The 16719-nt window shown below is 38.7% G+C and overlaps 1 protein-coding gene across 2 annotated transcripts in view; it reads right to left on the reverse strand.

Annotated features, from left to right (window-relative positions):
- Positions 1 to 10561: 10561 nt before the first annotated feature.
- The window catches only part of SCYL2 (SCY1 like pseudokinase 2), a 61082-nt gene continuing 54924 nt past the window's right edge, over positions 10562 to 16719 (reverse strand). For both annotated transcript variants that reach the window (XM_044677842.1, XM_044677843.1), the window contains 4 exons: positions 16171 to 16237; positions 15934 to 16026; positions 13499 to 13618; positions 10562 to 12794 (listed from right to left, as the gene is read on the reverse strand). In XM_044677842.1, the coding sequence (XP_044533777.1) occupies positions 12153 to 12794; positions 13499 to 13618; positions 15934 to 16026; positions 16171 to 16237 (922 nt within the window). In that variant the 3' untranslated portion in view covers positions 10562 to 12152. The remainder of the gene's footprint in view (positions 12795 to 13498; positions 13619 to 15933; positions 16027 to 16170; positions 16238 to 16719) is intronic.

A 16719-nucleotide genomic window follows, 5' to 3' on the forward strand; every position in this document is an offset into this window, starting at 1 on the left:
AGGAAGGAAGGAAGGAAGGAAGGAAGGAAGGAAGGAAAGAAATTGTCATGGATCATCGTATGAACCAGAGTAGCTAAGTCTTTCAGAGTTGATTGTTGTTGGAATATTACTATTAATGTGTTCAATATTCTTCTGCTGCCTAAGTTCATTCATATAAGTCCTCCTATGTTTTTTGATACCATCCCCTTCATCATTTCCTTTAGCACAATAATATTCAATCACAATCATATACCATCACATGTTGAGCCATTCCCCAATTTATTGGGTATCCCTTCAATGTCCAGTTGTTGGCTACCACAAAAGAGCTGCTACAAATATCTTTGTACACAGGGGTCCTTTTTTCCTTCTTTGATCTTATTAGGATACAGACCCAGTAGTGGTATGGCTGGATAAAAGACTATGCAGTTTTATAGCCCTTTGGGCATAGTTTCAAATTGTCCTCCAGAATGGTTGAACCAATTCATAACTGGCATATTAGTGTCCCTATTTTCCCTCATTCCCTCCGGCATTTGTCATTTTCCTTTTCTGTCATGTTAGTCAATCTGATGGAAGTGAGGTGGTATAGCAAAGTTATCTCACATTCCTCTAATTATTAGTGACTTAGAGCATTTTTTCATGACTATTGATAGTTTTGGTTTATTCTTTTGAAAACTGCTTATTCCTATCCTTTGACCATTTATCAATTGGAGAATGTTTTTTTTAATATAAATTTTATTCGGGTCTTTAGTGTATATTTGAAAAACGTGACCTTCATCAGAGAAAATTGCTGTAAAAAAGGTTTTCCTGGTTTCCTTCTAATTTTGGTTGCATTTGGTTTTGCTTTTTGCAAACCCTTTTTCATTTTATGTAATCAAAATTATCCACTTTCCCTCCTTCCCTCCCTCTCTCTCTTTCTCATTTTATGATGAGCTCTTCCCTTATCTATACATCTGACATATTTTTTCCATGCTCTTAATTTGCTGATGCTATCACTCTTTACATCTAAATCACATACCCATTTTGAGTTTATTTTGGTATGAGGTGTGAGATGGTTGGTCTATATCTAGTTTCTATCAGCTGGCTTACCTGTTTTCCCATCAGTTTTTGTTGAATAGGGAGTTCTTGCCCAAATTGCTGGGATATTTGGGTTGAGCGAACTCTAGGTTGGTGTGGTCACAAGAAGCTTACATTCTAATGGGGGTGACAGCATAATTTGGGCATAGAATAGTTAACGTTTATATTTAAGGTTTATAAAGCGGTTTACATATAGCGTATCATTTGATCTTCAAACCAAGTCTATGGGTTGATGCCAAGGATTTCCTCAATCAGCATCACTAACCTAATGATTGTTGTGTAAGTACTCGATGCCTTGAAGACAGCAAAGACTTCTATATCCCTTATCTCAACTGATCCTCACAAGAAACCTATTATATAGGTGCTATAGGTGTCAATATCCCCATTTTTCAGATGAGGAAACTGAGGCTCAGAGGGATTAAGTGATTTAGCCAGGGCTCTACTATTAATGAGTCATATCTATACCTAGGTCTCACATACTCCCAAGTCCAGCACTTTCTCCAGTCTCCCTATCATTAATATAACTATGTGCAGCTGGACGGCACAGTGGCTTGAGATCCAGGTCTAGAGACAGGAGCTCCTACATTCAAATCTAGCTTCAGACACTTCCCTGGGCAAGTCACTCAACCCCCATCACCCAACCCTTACTGCTCTTCTGCAGTGCCAATATAGAGTACTGATTCTAAGACAAAAGGTAAGGGTTAAAAAATACATTATAACAACTCCAGCATGGTTGGCTGCTCCAATTATAACGCAGGTCCCACAACTAGTTGACGTGGCTTGACCTAACATCATGTTTTCACAAATTCAAAGATGGTTTGGGAGGAATAAAGTAGCATACAAGGAGAAGAGAGTCAAACTGAGACTATCACTCAATGACCCAAGTGAACATAACTACAGTTGAATGCAATAGAAAAAGAAGTGGATTTTAAATCAGAGGATCTAGCAACTAGGTGAGTCAGTGGATGGAGAGTCAGGTCTAGAGCCAGGAGGCTTGGCCTCAGATACTTCCTAGCTGTGTGACCCAGGGCAAGTCACTTAACCTCCATTGCCTAGCCTTTGTCACTCTTCTGTCTTAGGATGGATATTTAATATTGATTCTCGGACAGAAAGTAAGGGTTTGGTTTTTTTTAATCAGAAGCCCTGGGTTCAAATTTTGCCTCAAGCATTCTTACTACCTCAATGATTTTCATCCATGCAATATGGGCATTGGACTCGATAGCCACTCATTTCCTGTCCAGATGGAAATCTATGAAATGAAGCAAACAAGTGCCATGAGCCTTTGGCCACCACTTTCTTTAATAAGCATCCATCCCTTTCAGAGATAGTCCAGAACAAGAGAAATATTTGAAGACAGAGTTTTTCTAAAGCCTGTAGAGTTGTACAGTGATCTTGGTATACTGGCGTCATTGTAAATTATTTAAGCTACAGTGGCACCTTCTGGCTATTGGGAGACATGGCACATTTACAGAACAAAAGAGTTTGAAGAAACTCAGCTTAAAGCAATGGGGTCTCCAGATCCTTTAGCTAAATATAAAGACCTTTTTATTCATTTCTTACTTGGCACCAGTCAGGCAAGAAACACTGAAGCCAAGTTCCACCATGGGAGTGCTTCCCACTGTGAGAGCTCGTTTGAAGGGTCAAGAAGGGATGGATAGGGGCAGCTGGGTAGCTCAGTGGAGTGAGAGTCAGGCCTAGAGACAGGAGGTCCTAGGTTCAAACCCGGCCTCAGCCACTTCCCAGCTGGGTGACCCTGGGCAAGTCACTTGACCCCCATTGCCCACCCTTACCACTCTCCCACCTATGAGACAATACACCGAAGTACAAGGGTTTAAAAAAAAAAATAAGGGATGGATGGATGAATGGAGGTGACCAGGGACCCTCAAGGGCACCTGGTGGGAGGGGTGAGCACAAGCTCTGGCAAATTCTTCTAAGCTGGAAAGGATTATTCATCTGAGGTTTGACCAATTTAAATTCTGAGAGATTCATTACCAGAGATGCATTGACTAGACAATGACAGGTTGTGTGCGGAGTGGGGTGTGTGTGAGAGCCAGGCAAGCACAGAGACACAGAGAGTGGAAGAGATAGGGAGAGTCAGACATAGGGGAATGAGAGATACAGGTGGGGAGAGGAAGGGAAAGACAAAGATGAGAGAGACACACACATAGACAGAGAGGCAAAGAGAGAGCGGGGAAGTGACAGAGAAAGACTTAAAAGGATCCACTCCAGTGTAAATCAAAGACCTTTGGAAGTAAATAAACAGATCCTTCTACAGCATAACTAAGTTCTACTTCATGTCAAGTCAACCCAACCTACTCTTAGCAGAGAATCACAGATTTAAAGCTCAAAGGGACCTGAAAGCCCACTGAGTTCAGCCCCTTTAGTTTATAATAATAGGAATCACAAACATGTAGCCTCAGACTGAGAATGCTTTATATATTCTCAGTCTGAGGCTCCTAACAATCTGAGTGGGGGCTTTTTCTCTCTATTTTACAAATGATGAAACTGAGCCCGACAGAGGTTAAGGGACTTGCCCATGGCTACACAGCTAGTGAGTAACAGAAAGAACTTGCTCCCAAGTCATATTAATACCGCGGACAGCACTTCATCCTCTATACCAGGGGAGACCAATAGGTTTTGTTTTTAGGATTACCACTATCCCCTCTCTCTCCCCTCCACCGAAGTTTGGGGCTGGATAGTTAAATTTATGACTTAATTTAAAATTTCACGTTTTTTCAATGGTCTTCCTTTCCATCTTTGCATGGTACCTAGGGGAAACTTGGTGGTGTGGTGGATAGAGTACCAGACTTAAAGTCCTGAGCTCAAATCTGGCCTAAGATTTATTAGCTGTGTGATCCTGGACAAGTCACTTTAACCTTGTTTGCCTCCATTTCCTCACCTGTAAAATGAGCTGGAGAAGGAAACGGCAAAGCCCACTCTATTCCCAAAATGGGGTCATGAAGGGTCAGACACAAATGAAAACTGAACAAATTCACCGTACTGTTACATACTGAATAATTAGTAAATGTTTGATGGTGGATTGTATAAGCCTTACAAGAAGGTCCCAGTGTAATGCATGGAGGGTCAGCCTCCATTCTGCCCAATCTCAATGGCCAATGAGCAACTCTATGCAGAAGTGAATACAGCTCTGCATTTGTGAAGAGGGGAGAGGAAAATGGGGACCAAATTTAAAGGCTGATAAAAACATTTATTAAATGACTACATTCAAGATACTGTGCTAGGGCATGTATATGATACAGAGAGAAGAGCATGGAACTGGAGTCAGAGTACACTGGGTTTCAGTGCACCTCTATCATATACTGTGTGACCTGGAGAAAGTTGTTTCCTCTTACAGAGTCTCAGTTTCCTCATCTGTAAAATGGAAGTTACTGAATTATATGACTCATTAAGGTCCCTTCCATTTCTAAATAGAAGACCCCAATTCAAGTAGTTCTGCTCTCGGACTCCCCACAAAAAAGGGAGGAACAGGTGTGGCTCATAAAAATCATTCTAGTTTAACAAAAATCAACAGGCATGCATTGATCATCCACTATATGCCAAGGAGTATACTAGGCACCAGGCATTCAAAAGGCATAAATGAAAGCATTCAGCCCTCAAAGAGCGTGCATCCTATAGGGAGAAAAGGGGAAAAGCAAGAATGTCTACACATATGATATAGAATGTATAGAAGGCAATTTGAAGGGCAAGAACCAACAATTAGAGGGATCAGGTAAAAAGCATCACAGAGATGGTGCTTTAGCAAAAACAAAAACAAATTAAGGGTAAAACTACAGTTTAAAACATCATCTTTCATCTAATGTCTATACATGTTATTCCTTTCCCTCAGTATCCTTTTCCATTGTGCTTGTCCACTCATCTCTTGCCTCAGCTTTCTCAACTATAAAACAGAGATAACAGTTCTCATCCTCAAGGGTTGTTTTGAGGTATTAGTAAATCCTTTAGTATGATGCCTGACACATAAGTGCCATACATTTGTTATTCCTTCAAAATTAGTATGTTTTCCTTCATATATTTAATAATCTACATTTCTCTGTATTATTCATTTATTACTTTGAATTATAACAAAATATTCTGTCACACTGACAAACCACAGTTGGTTCAACTGTTCCCCAACTGTCATGATTTTAGGTACTAGCCTAGTCCAGGTGCCTGCTTCACTTTCAAGGGATGGAGATCCTGGCTTTGTTCTGTTGGAAAGTATTTTAGTAGATAGGGCTTCCTGTGGGGTGCTGGATTAGAAAGCACTTTGCAAACTGTAAAACTCTCCAGGAAGGTGAGTGATAATCTCGCACATTTTGCATCACCGCCCACCACCTACCTAGCAGAATAATCTGCACACAGAGTCAGTGCTTAAATAAATTTTAGCTGAATTAAATGATTCCACCGAGAACATTGAAAATGGCCAGGGAGGAATTCGAGAATAGGACTGCTTGGCTGTTGAGCATTGGCAGTTTGGAGATCCCAATAAAATGGATTGACAAGGCTAAATTTATGATCCTTGAAGACACACTTCAGACTTTTTTGGTAAACTGCAAAACCAGGAACCAGAAACCACAGCAGGGACAGAACTCAGGGCAATGCCATGAGCCATGTTCCTGTAATGTGCTCTCTCACCTTGCCCCCCACCTCTTGGATCATCTGGCTACCTGCCAAGGTCAGCTTAAGCCTCTCCTCCAACACGAAGTCTTTCCTGATACATTCCCCTTATTAATCCCTCACAAATGATCTCATATTTACTTGTTATATATGTGATTTCCCCCCAAAATATGAGGTCCCTCAGAGCAGATTTTTCTTTTAAATCCTTACCTTCCATCTTAGAATCAATACAAGTACCAGTTCCAAGGCAGAAGACTGATAAGGGTGGTTAGGCTTGTCAGAGGCCAAATTTGAAGCCAGGACCTTCTGTCTTCAAGCCTGGCCCTCTATTCCCTGAGCCACCTAGCTGTCTCTAGAGTCTATTGATTTGTTTTTTGTCTTTGTACTGAAGAATGCTTATTGTGAGGTTCCCAACACTGCATTTTTATTCACGTTTCCCAGTGAAATCTTTTGTAAGAAATTAAAGTGAAAGAGCCAAGACATGCACACAGATCGCCATTTCTGCCACGGCATGATGTTCTCACAGAATACTTGCCAATGTGCACACAAACTCACAAGAGTAGAAGTTTGCTACTTCAAATTAACTCATAACATGGGTTTTCAGTCTTGTCCCTCAATCATATTATAAAAGTATCATCTGTGATCAAAGAAAAATGCACGTGGAAGATAAGCTTTAGAAAACCAGAATAAAAGTTTGGCCTGGGTTTGCACGACAAACCTACACATCAATCATTAGCAAGCTGGAAAAAGAAAATCTTCTCTAGCTAATATATAAATATGGAATAAATTAACCTGACTCAAAAGCTTTGATTGCTTCTTTTTTATCTCTACAATTCTGCTAAATCCATGCATTCATTGGCTTCCTTTAAAAAATAAAACCTATCTTCTGCCTTAGAATGGATACCTAAGTATCCATTCCAAGGTAGAAGAGTGGTAAGGGCTAGGCAATGGGTCACACAGCTAGGAAATACCTGAGGTAAGAGTTGAATCCAGCACCTCCTAACTCTAGGTCTGGCTTTCTATTCACTGTGCCACCTTGCTGCCCCAATTCACTATTTTATCTGAAAACAAGCATTCCTACAACCAACAGACCTTTACCAGTGTTAGATTGTCACAACATGGGTTCTGAGAACCCAGAGATGCATCATTACTATGGAAAAGCACTGGATGGAGAAAAGCTTTAGCTGAGGATATGCTAAAGAGAATTCCTTACTTACACAAAGAAATGTTGAAGAACACAAAAATTCACTTTAACCTCAAAATGATGTAATTGGAAAAATATTAGTAAGTTAACATTTTTCATTAATTCAACTAGTATTTATTAGACCTACTATATTAGCGCAGCACTACAAAAAAAAAAAGCAAACAGTTCCTGCCCTTAATTTGCTTTGCAAAGGGGTAACCAGCATGTATTTATGAGTAAAATACAGATGGTACAAAAAAAACTTTGGGAGGAAAGTATCAGTAGGCTAAGGGATCCGGAAAAGCCTCATGTAGAAGTGGCACATCTGAGAGATAGAGGAAAGCCTTCTAGGCATCAGGAAGAGCCTGGGCAAAAGCACACAGACAAGAGTGCTGTATGAAAAACACAAACATGGTGGCTACTTTGGCAGATCTGTAGGTGTGAAGGGGAGGAATGTACAATAAGCTGGGAAGCTGCTGGGTTCCAAAGCTCTCCCAGTGACAATCAGAGGAGTCTGTATTTGACAATGGGGAGGAGATAGGGAATTGCTGAGGCGGGGGAGAGCAATGTGGTCCTCAGTCTGCTAAAAGCACTCTTTGGGCCTATTACCAAAATAGCCTAATCATGCCCATTATCGAGCCCATTGCGGCTCCATAATTGTCTCTAAAAATCCTGTGGGAGTCAGTTAAATGCCAGACTATGCCTGATACTGTTCTGTTCTATCTGTGATCTGGTTTCCAAATTTTAGAAAAAAGGTCAGAATCTTTTTTAATAGTACAGAGTACCAGAATCCCGAATGGCTCTACTCTGTCTAAAGCAGTGATGGTAATTCACCCAAAAACCAAGCATAACTCGGGTGGTGTGTCACTTCAAGAAAAAACCCATAATTTTGCGATATTTATAGTTTAAATAACAAAAATGTATAATTGTAATATATAACTGTATTTAATAAACCAAAATAGTTAAATTCATATAGGTGGAATCATCTATCATGCACAGAGCGTCTATACTACAGTACAGCCAATGTTTTATCCTCAGCATGTGGCCCCGTACTTCTCTGTATGTGGCTGTGTCATCAAAAATGACTACATGCGTGTCATAGGTTTGCCATCACCTGTCTAAAGGCTAAAAGTTCAAACTCATTCAACTGGCATTCAGGATCCTCTACACAGTCTCATTCAACTCTTGGTACTCTTCCTAATCTTTCAGGGTCTAAAGCTACAACCATTAACTGTCTGCTGGATGAATCAGACACTACAATTTCAATGTTCATACAATGGAGGCAGTATGTTCTATGCGAAACAGTGATTGGTTCTTCAATTAACTCGCAAACGCTGTTGGGAAAGTCCATGTATTTTCTTGGATCTTGGCTTCCTTATCTGAACAATGAAAAGTGAAAAATTAAGGAGACAGAGGGATGCCTATCAACTTGGAGAATAGCTGAACAAACTGTGGCATATTCATATACTCATACACTTAGGCACAACAGTAGGCACTACAGAACTGCTATCATCATCATCATCTGTGCTGTAAAAAGAATGTGAAGGAGTAACTTTCCAAGAAACCTGGGAAGACTTATATGAATTGATAAAGAGCAAACCGAGATGCACTCAATTAGAACTGAAAGCACAACACTAAAAATAAGCAACTTTGAAAGACTTTTGATTAGTGTAATGACCAATCATGTTTCCAGAGGACCAACTTTATGAAACATGCTACCTACCTCTTGACAAAGAGGGTATTTGGATATGTAGAATAAGACAAACACTGTGGATGTAGCCAATGTGTTATAAATGTTTATGAAAAGCACATTATTTTTCCTTTTTATTTTTTCCTAGACAGGGGAAGAGGGGAAGGAAGGAAGTAGTAAGGAGAGGAAAAAGAAAACTCTCTTAAAAATAAAAAGTAGACCAGATGTTCTCAGGTGCCTTCTTCCTGCTAGAAAATTATGACTTTAACAATCTTATATCAATTTGTTTCTGACTATTTTGTAAGTAACAAAAACAAAAAACACAACTTTTAACATGAAAAGCATTACAATTCAAATGTTCACAGGCAGAGTATTTTACATATTCTGTATCACATTTGAGACTTCCAACAATGCTGTGAGGTAGATAACACAAGCTTTTTATTCTCATTTTACCAGTGAGTTTTGTTCACTTAAGCTTCAAGCAGAAAACCTCCTTTGATAAAAGGAAAATAAAGTCTATTTGTATCCCCTTTTAGAATGCTGTATATACTTTTTCACATGGGCAAAGTATGAACCTGGTAGGAAAAAAAGGAAGAGCACAATTGTTTATAAAATTACAAATCCCTCTCAAATTATAAATATCTATTCCAAACATTAGGGTTCCAATTCAAGAAGACAAAATAATCCTGTAGATGGTATGATTTTTTAAAAGTATCTTTTCATAGTTTCCAATCCCACTAAAAATTTATCATAGTTTTCTCCCCAAAACAATTTCCCAATGGAGTAGAACAGTGGCAGCAAAAGCAACTAATATACTAAAAAATTTTATAATGTGTGAAATGAATAGGATAATGGTTTTCTTTAAAGTGATGGAATATATCTCAATGTTTCCAAGAGTTTGAGGAATTAATTTTCAACTAAAAACCAAATTATTAAGAACTCAATTGCAAGAACCTTATTTCATCTAGTTATTAACCCCTCCACCAAAAATGATCACAATCTCTTTCAAGACTTAGCAGGTAACATGTATAAATTGCTTATGACCATCCCTAGTCCTCCCCATCCCTCCTGCCTATGACCAACTCTCTGATTCAGAATAAAATATACTACATAAGTAGGACATGTCTCTGCTAAACAATGATTACTTTTAACTATCACAAAGAAAAGATATTTCAAAATATTCAAGACATTTGTGAACTTTTCCAACATGATTCACAACCCCAATACAGACAGTTCTGGCTTTACAAAAGAGGGCGATTCCACAGACCTCTATGTAAAGCGATTTACATGTAATGTGAATTTGCCTGCAGACATGAGGAAGGGAAGGAGGCAAGAAGCAGGCCAGTACATGGTTCAAGGACTCATGGGAGCCAGGGACAGAGAAGTAGGAAAAGAAAGAACTCACAGAGGTCAGGATCGGACATGTGGGGGGCTTCACTGGAACCAAGAGAAAGAGCATGCAAGGGGCAAATATGTGAAGGACTGGACACAGACAGAAGAGGATAGGCAACACATGGGGCACAGAGACTGGGCAGGTATATGGCGTGGGACAAAAGCCTTCCCTCTCTGCACTGGAGGTCTCAAAAGACAAGCCCCTAAACCTGCAGTAGCAGTATACTCTCCCCATTCTGTTCATCTGCTTTCACTTGGAAGGTGTTTGGTTTTTTTTGGTGGGGGATTTGGGAGGTCACAGAACATCAAGTTGAGAGACAGGAACGGAGAAAGCATAGCACTGTACAGTAAAGTCATTGATGGTTTTTTTTTTAGAATGTGGATTTTTTAGAATTCTTTATGTGAAGTTGAATTTGTGTAATGCAAATTTGTGTAAAGCAAGAACTGTCTATAGTTATAAAAAAACACATTTACAAAGAATTCAATCATATCAAAAATATACCTTCATTATGACAAAATCACTTTCTTCTCAATGTTTGTCATTTCTTAAAATACATTATCACAAATAGTTCCTCACATAAGTCATTTCAGACATCAGATATAATAAAGTACAGCTCATGCAGAAATCAGATGTGAAAGTTTTATTATTTAAAAATTCCCCTCATATGTTGGCAGCAAGAATGTTTTTATTATCCAATCACATTTAATAATGAAATTCAGTATAACCCAGGACACCTACCAAGAGTATCAACAGCACACAAAACTTCACATAGTTTATTTAAAACCACTGCTGGTCCCAGAGAACTCAAAATAAAAATATGAAGGCAGCAACCGTAACACACATACACAGAGTTCTTTGAAAAATGTGTTTAAATTTATCACTGCATAAACTGTGGAAATATAACTTAACAAAATACAAATCACATTTACAGCATAAGGCCCTGTGGTTTTTTTTGAAGCAGCAAATGAAAGAACAATATCATTAGTGAAAGGCTTTAAAAAATAAAGCATGTAGGTTTTCTGTAAAAATGTTAAAGAATTAATTCTTTCCTTCCACCAAATGATCAACTCTGAACTTCAAAAGGTTGGAATAAAGGTTCCTGAAATTCCTAGGAAAGGAAGAATTAACATTCAGTGGCATTAACGGAGAAGAGGTCAGACTGTATCATGGGCAAGCTGAGCATCACTGTTGGCAGGCAGAGATACAACTGCTCATTTTTGGAGAAGTCAAGTTTATTACATTTGGAGCAATACAGTGTAAACTTTAAAAAGTTTATTCACCAAATACACTTGGATTCTTACAAATCTGCCTTGGAAAATGCAACCTCACAAGTTTCAATGCAAACAAAATAAGAAGGCAAGAAGAATTAGGGCAATCACCCTGCAACAGAGGGCTGTGCCAATTGACTACACCCATCCAACGGGGCTCCTCTGCTCAGACAGACGCAAGGAAGAAAGAGTCAAATGATCCCAAACGCTCCTTGGGGAACCCAGGAACAAAATCCAGTATGCCACTGAGGCAGACCATGCTTAACCAGGTTTTACAATGATTAATCTTGCACTAAAGATGGTTTATGAGGCTTTTACAGTTTGAACCAATGAGAAGCAAGATGAGTGAAATTCTGCAATATTTGCTGAGACTTGTCTAGAAAACAACAAATGTAATAAGGATTGCAAAAAGCAAATGACCTGAGCCTTTCTATACGCTTACAGCTTGCTTTACTTAAGAGAAACACCAATTCAGGGATCAATGAAGGAACTAGGTTAAGAACAAATCAAAATTAAGACTGGAAAGTTGTGGCGAGTGGACCCTGGTGGCACTGGGCTGATAAAACCTGCAAATACCACTGACTTATTTTTGTCACTGATTTGTCATTCCAAGTTATGCAGGGAGAGAGGAGCCACCGACACCAATGCTTTCAGCTCAGAACAAGCCTGGTTAGGGCCATGCCTTCAGACCACTGAGAAGGGGAGGGGAGAATGTGGGAGAAGGCAAGAGGGAACAAATCAAACTGCATTCAAGGTGTACAAACGACAGGATTCTACATCACTACAATGCTGACGTGGATGCCCTTGTTTTCCTCCACCAAACCTCTCAGATTCCTTCCTGTAGGGAAAATTCCTCCAAGCCAGATATTTGAACAAACATACCAAGATGGAAATCAGCTTACCCATGATTAAAATGCAATCAATTCTTCAAAATGAATACAAGATGCCTTACCCAAAAAGATCTTTTAAATCATTGCTAGCTGAGCTACTACTAGTCATATTGGATGGCTGTGCAAAGTTCTGTGGGTTAAAGAAAGGATTACCCTGCAGACCAAAGGCAGGTTGTCCTACCATGTTCAGCTGTGTTCCCATTACTGAACTGCCTGTCCCTGGGGACCCTTGAGGAGGTACAAACTGATTAAGCCACTGGTTTGGTTTCTGTTGAGATAACTGGTTCATGCTAACTTTGGGTTTCTGAGGCCCAAACAGACTGTCCAGAGCAGACATATCAGTGGGTCTGTGTGGGGTCTGCTGTGACACTCCAGCTGAAGGCCTCCGAGTGTGCAGGTTCGATAAACTAGAAGGCGTCCCGAGGGTCATCTGGCCTGCTCCCGGTGTGCCTGGGCCACTGAAGAGATGCTGGTTTGCACTGGCTGGCAGGCTGAATGGTGGCGTCTGAAAGCCCATATTAGCAGTTAGACCATTTGTCAAATTTCTCTTTGTGTTATCGACAGGTGTAGAAAAAACCATGCCCATCCCCACGGATGGAACCGAAGAGAAGCTAGTGGAAGCCGAGATTTGGGGAGTGCTAACGGAAAGGCTGGTCAAAGAAGACATATTATCCATCAAAGTTTCTGTCAAGTCCTTAGTCTGCAAAATATATAAAACAGTAGTGTGATTATGGCTATTTTTGCATTAAGACTATACTCTTAAATCACATAAAACAAGTTAACATTTGATAGGAAAAGTTAAGTTCAAGAATGCATGGTCAATGAAATTTATTAAATATGCTTTGTGATGCATATTTTATGCTCATCTCTCTCCATCTTTTCAGAGGGAGAAGTTTTCCCCCCAGTCAATATTACCAAGGAGTTTAAAGAAACCTTCAGAAACAAAACAAAAAATCAAATTATTCCTGCTCCCAATTGAAATTGTATGGAACCTACATGAACCAATAAGGACCAGTTCTCTGAACTGTATCTATATGACTCTAGGATCTTTGCCAGTCTGAAATATGAGTTTAAAAAAAAAAAGACAAAAACAAGAACAAAACAATTATACACAAAAGTAGCAATAGAAAGGGTCAGCTCATTTTCCCTACTTTTACAAAGAATTAGGAATGGCAAGTTTTTGCCAGACCTGAATCTAGAGGAAGGCCCTGCATTTGTCATCTAACTTTTTTTGTGAAAATTTTCCCCAATCCTAACCACAATCCTCCAAGAATATGCAATTTAAAGAAGCCTTTATAAATATGTCTTCTGAGCACAGTTGTAAGCAAACTAATTTTATGTGACTAGTGTCCTAGAAGGAATAGAATGAAATGATAGAAAAGGGAAAAAAAAACAAACTCTGACCTGTTTCACGGGTACCACAGGGGTATGGGCCTGGGGCTTCAATGGCTGCTGACTTTTCAACTTCTGGGCCTGTTCTTGCTCTTTTGCTAATTTTTGCTTCTCTTCAAGTGTGAGTGATGCCTTCAAAGTGACAAAAGACAGTTCATGTGGTAATGTTAGAATTTTATTTTTTTAAGGCAAGGATCTTCCAGTTAAGCCTGGAATTTCACAAACTAGGTTTATTAAGGTATTCTTCACTAAGCATAGCATAGATGAAATGTTTCAGACTCTGCTTAACCTTAGCTAGGCTGGAGCCTCAAGGTCCAGGGCTGAATAGCAACTGAATTTGGAAAGCTCATCACCTCTCAGAGGCAAAGCTTCCTCCTACACAAAGTTAGCATGATGACACTGGCCCTCCGGAGCTCAAAGGGTAGCTATGAGGAAGGTATTTGGCAAATCTTAAAGCTCTATAAATCTTAAAGCTCTATAAAAATGTGAGTTAGATGGTTGGAAAACAGTAACAAGTAGTTTGATATAATGAATAATTTCACACAAACACTTTAAAGAAGATTTAAATTTGTCCTGGTTAAACTACATAAGACTTTCTAACTACACCTAAAACCACTACTTAGGGAAATTCAGATACTGGAATCACTTTTTTATGTCCCATAGGAGAAGTAAAAGTCCTTTTTTGAGGTCCACTCTATTAAGGCCTTGTTCAACTTTAATTTACCTTATATCTGACATAACAAAAAAAAAAAAAAAAAAACAACCCAAAATCTTACCCAAAATATCAGAAGGACAGAACAGTTTTGAACAAATCAATACCTAGTTAGGCATTCTAGGCTTCCATCTACAGGATTAGATAATTATGCATCTCTCCTGGGGTCTAAACATCTTAAAAGGAAGGGATCCTATCTTTTACAGCTCTGTATTCTATATGTCTTACATAGAATGGATGGTCAATAAATATGAAGGAATTAAAATTGTTCTGAGCAAAAGACAGATATTCCCATACGCAGCTGAGTCCAGGACTCTACTTTGAGCTTCTTTAGTTAACAAATGAGACAAATGCTGTTTTGTAATCTGGGGCTAGAATCAGAAGTCTCAGGAAAACATGATGTCACTGAACTGGCTATCTAGGGTTAGAGAGAACTAAATCTGCAGGAAAAAGTGTTTAAAAGGAAATCAAAAGAACAGAGCAACAGCTTGTCATATAAATGTGTTCTTCAGTATGGTGGACTACAATTATTCAGATACTGTTGAGAAAGGATTGAAATTTGGGAATATACATTCTAATCAGGAATAAAGCAGATAATAGATAAAAGATTCGGTCTCTTATCTCTTCTACTCCCAATACTGAAAACCAATAAATGCTAGGAGACTACACATTTTTTAGACGCTCCAGAAGAATCTTTTTTTGGAGGCAGCTCAGAGGGTTGAGAGGCAGGCCTAGGATTGAAATTTTGCCACATATGTTTCTTGCCTGTATGACCCCAAACAAATCACTTAATCCCAAATGAATAGTTCTTACTACTCTTCTGCCTTAGAACTGACACTTACGATCAATTCTAAGACAGAAGGTAAGTGTTTAATAAATAAATGAATGAAATGAAAATGAAAGAATCTTTTTTGGCTACCAGTTATGCTCATTATCTTTTTAAGTGATTAATGCATCATTTGCAAATGGCATGAACTACCAAAATGAAAATGCCACGAGACTGTTATATATAACAGGTGAGCAAATGGTTTGATGTTTCATAGGCAAATATATACAAATCTGCAATTTACATCTAAAGCTGCATAAAATTAGTTTCGTAATATGATAAACTTAATGCTCTTTTAGAAACCTAAAAGTATAATTGTTAGTCATGACTTCCCAAAGCATATCATTTAATGTTGCAACAGGAAACCAGAGCAAGTAACTCTTGTGTAAAAAGGAGGCAGGTCACTTCTCTCTGGGCTTTCCTTTTCTCATCTGTAAAACAAGAGGGCTATACTCAATTGTTTCAAAGTTCCTCCTAGGGCTAGAGCTGTGACTCTATGGACCAAATCTATAAAGTACTGTCATTGATTTGTTTTGATAGTAAAGCTTAACTTATTTTCTGTAAAGAAATTAAATACTAATAATTTGAAATTTAAAAAAGAAACCTGAAGAAAATATTTTAGTGACGGAATGAGAAAGACTAACATCAATTTGCCATTGTTTAATAACTGAACCTGAGTCTAATTTAGCAATTATAATCAGAGATCTAATTTAGCAATTGTTTATTTTATGATACACTGAATAAAGCAAGTTTCTTCTATCCATATATTTAAAGTTCAACAAAACTCATTTACTTGATGATTCTTAGAAAGCACTAAAAATAAAAGTGTTTTCTGATAAAATTTTATCACATTTGAACAGTTCTACAAACAAATAAGATAGCAAATGCAAAAAAAACAAAAAAACTTACTCTTTTCTGTGTATTTTGTACCCCATTCTCTTTACTGTCAGATCCACCACCAGTTAGAAGGTCTGCTCCAATGTTGTTAAAGACTTTGTCAATCTGTTGAAATTAGAAAAGTCAGCTGGTTAAACAGACAATAAAAAGAAATCTAGTGAGGTCATCATTTTTTTTTTAAAGCTTGGATGTGTAGAATCCTATTTTTAAGCTCTCTTGAAAATTAAAGAAACCTCAAAACTCTCTTACCTGACTACCAGCATTAGGAATTTTTGTCTCTTCAGATGTATTCATTTGATTGGTGATATCCAAAGACCTGAAAGGTCAAGCCCAATTATTACCGAGTGAGAGAACACAATAAAATGCATATCTCTAGTGCTTAACACAGAAACTGACCCACAGTACGTGCTTGATAACTGTTTACTGACAGCCTGAAAGAGGTCATGTTGCAGGGTTCCTCCCATTCCTGCTCACTGAACAAACCCAACACACACTAGGACTTTTCTGGGATGGTAGATGCCTCATCTAGTGTTCTGCTCCATCTGACAGACTAGATGGAGGTCTAAGTCTAGGATAAAGTATTGCTGGGGGAGCAGTGGGAGAGGATTAGTAGAAAGAAGAAGATAAAATAAGCAAGACTGGCCTCCGCGAGTTCAAACAGGCATCACTTCATTGGAGAGGACAGAAAAACCATGCTACCAGAATCTAAATGTGCAAATGTTTAGCACGAACAGTAAAGGCACTGAAAGGGCAGAGGGGGCTAATGTGATGAGAAGTTGGTGTGAAAAGTTCAGGAAG

The sequence above is a fragment of the Gracilinanus agilis genome, chromosome 5, assembly GCF_016433145.1.
Source record: "Gracilinanus agilis isolate LMUSP501 chromosome 5, AgileGrace, whole genome shotgun sequence".
NCBI lineage: Eukaryota > Metazoa > Chordata > Mammalia > Didelphimorphia > Didelphidae > Gracilinanus > Gracilinanus agilis.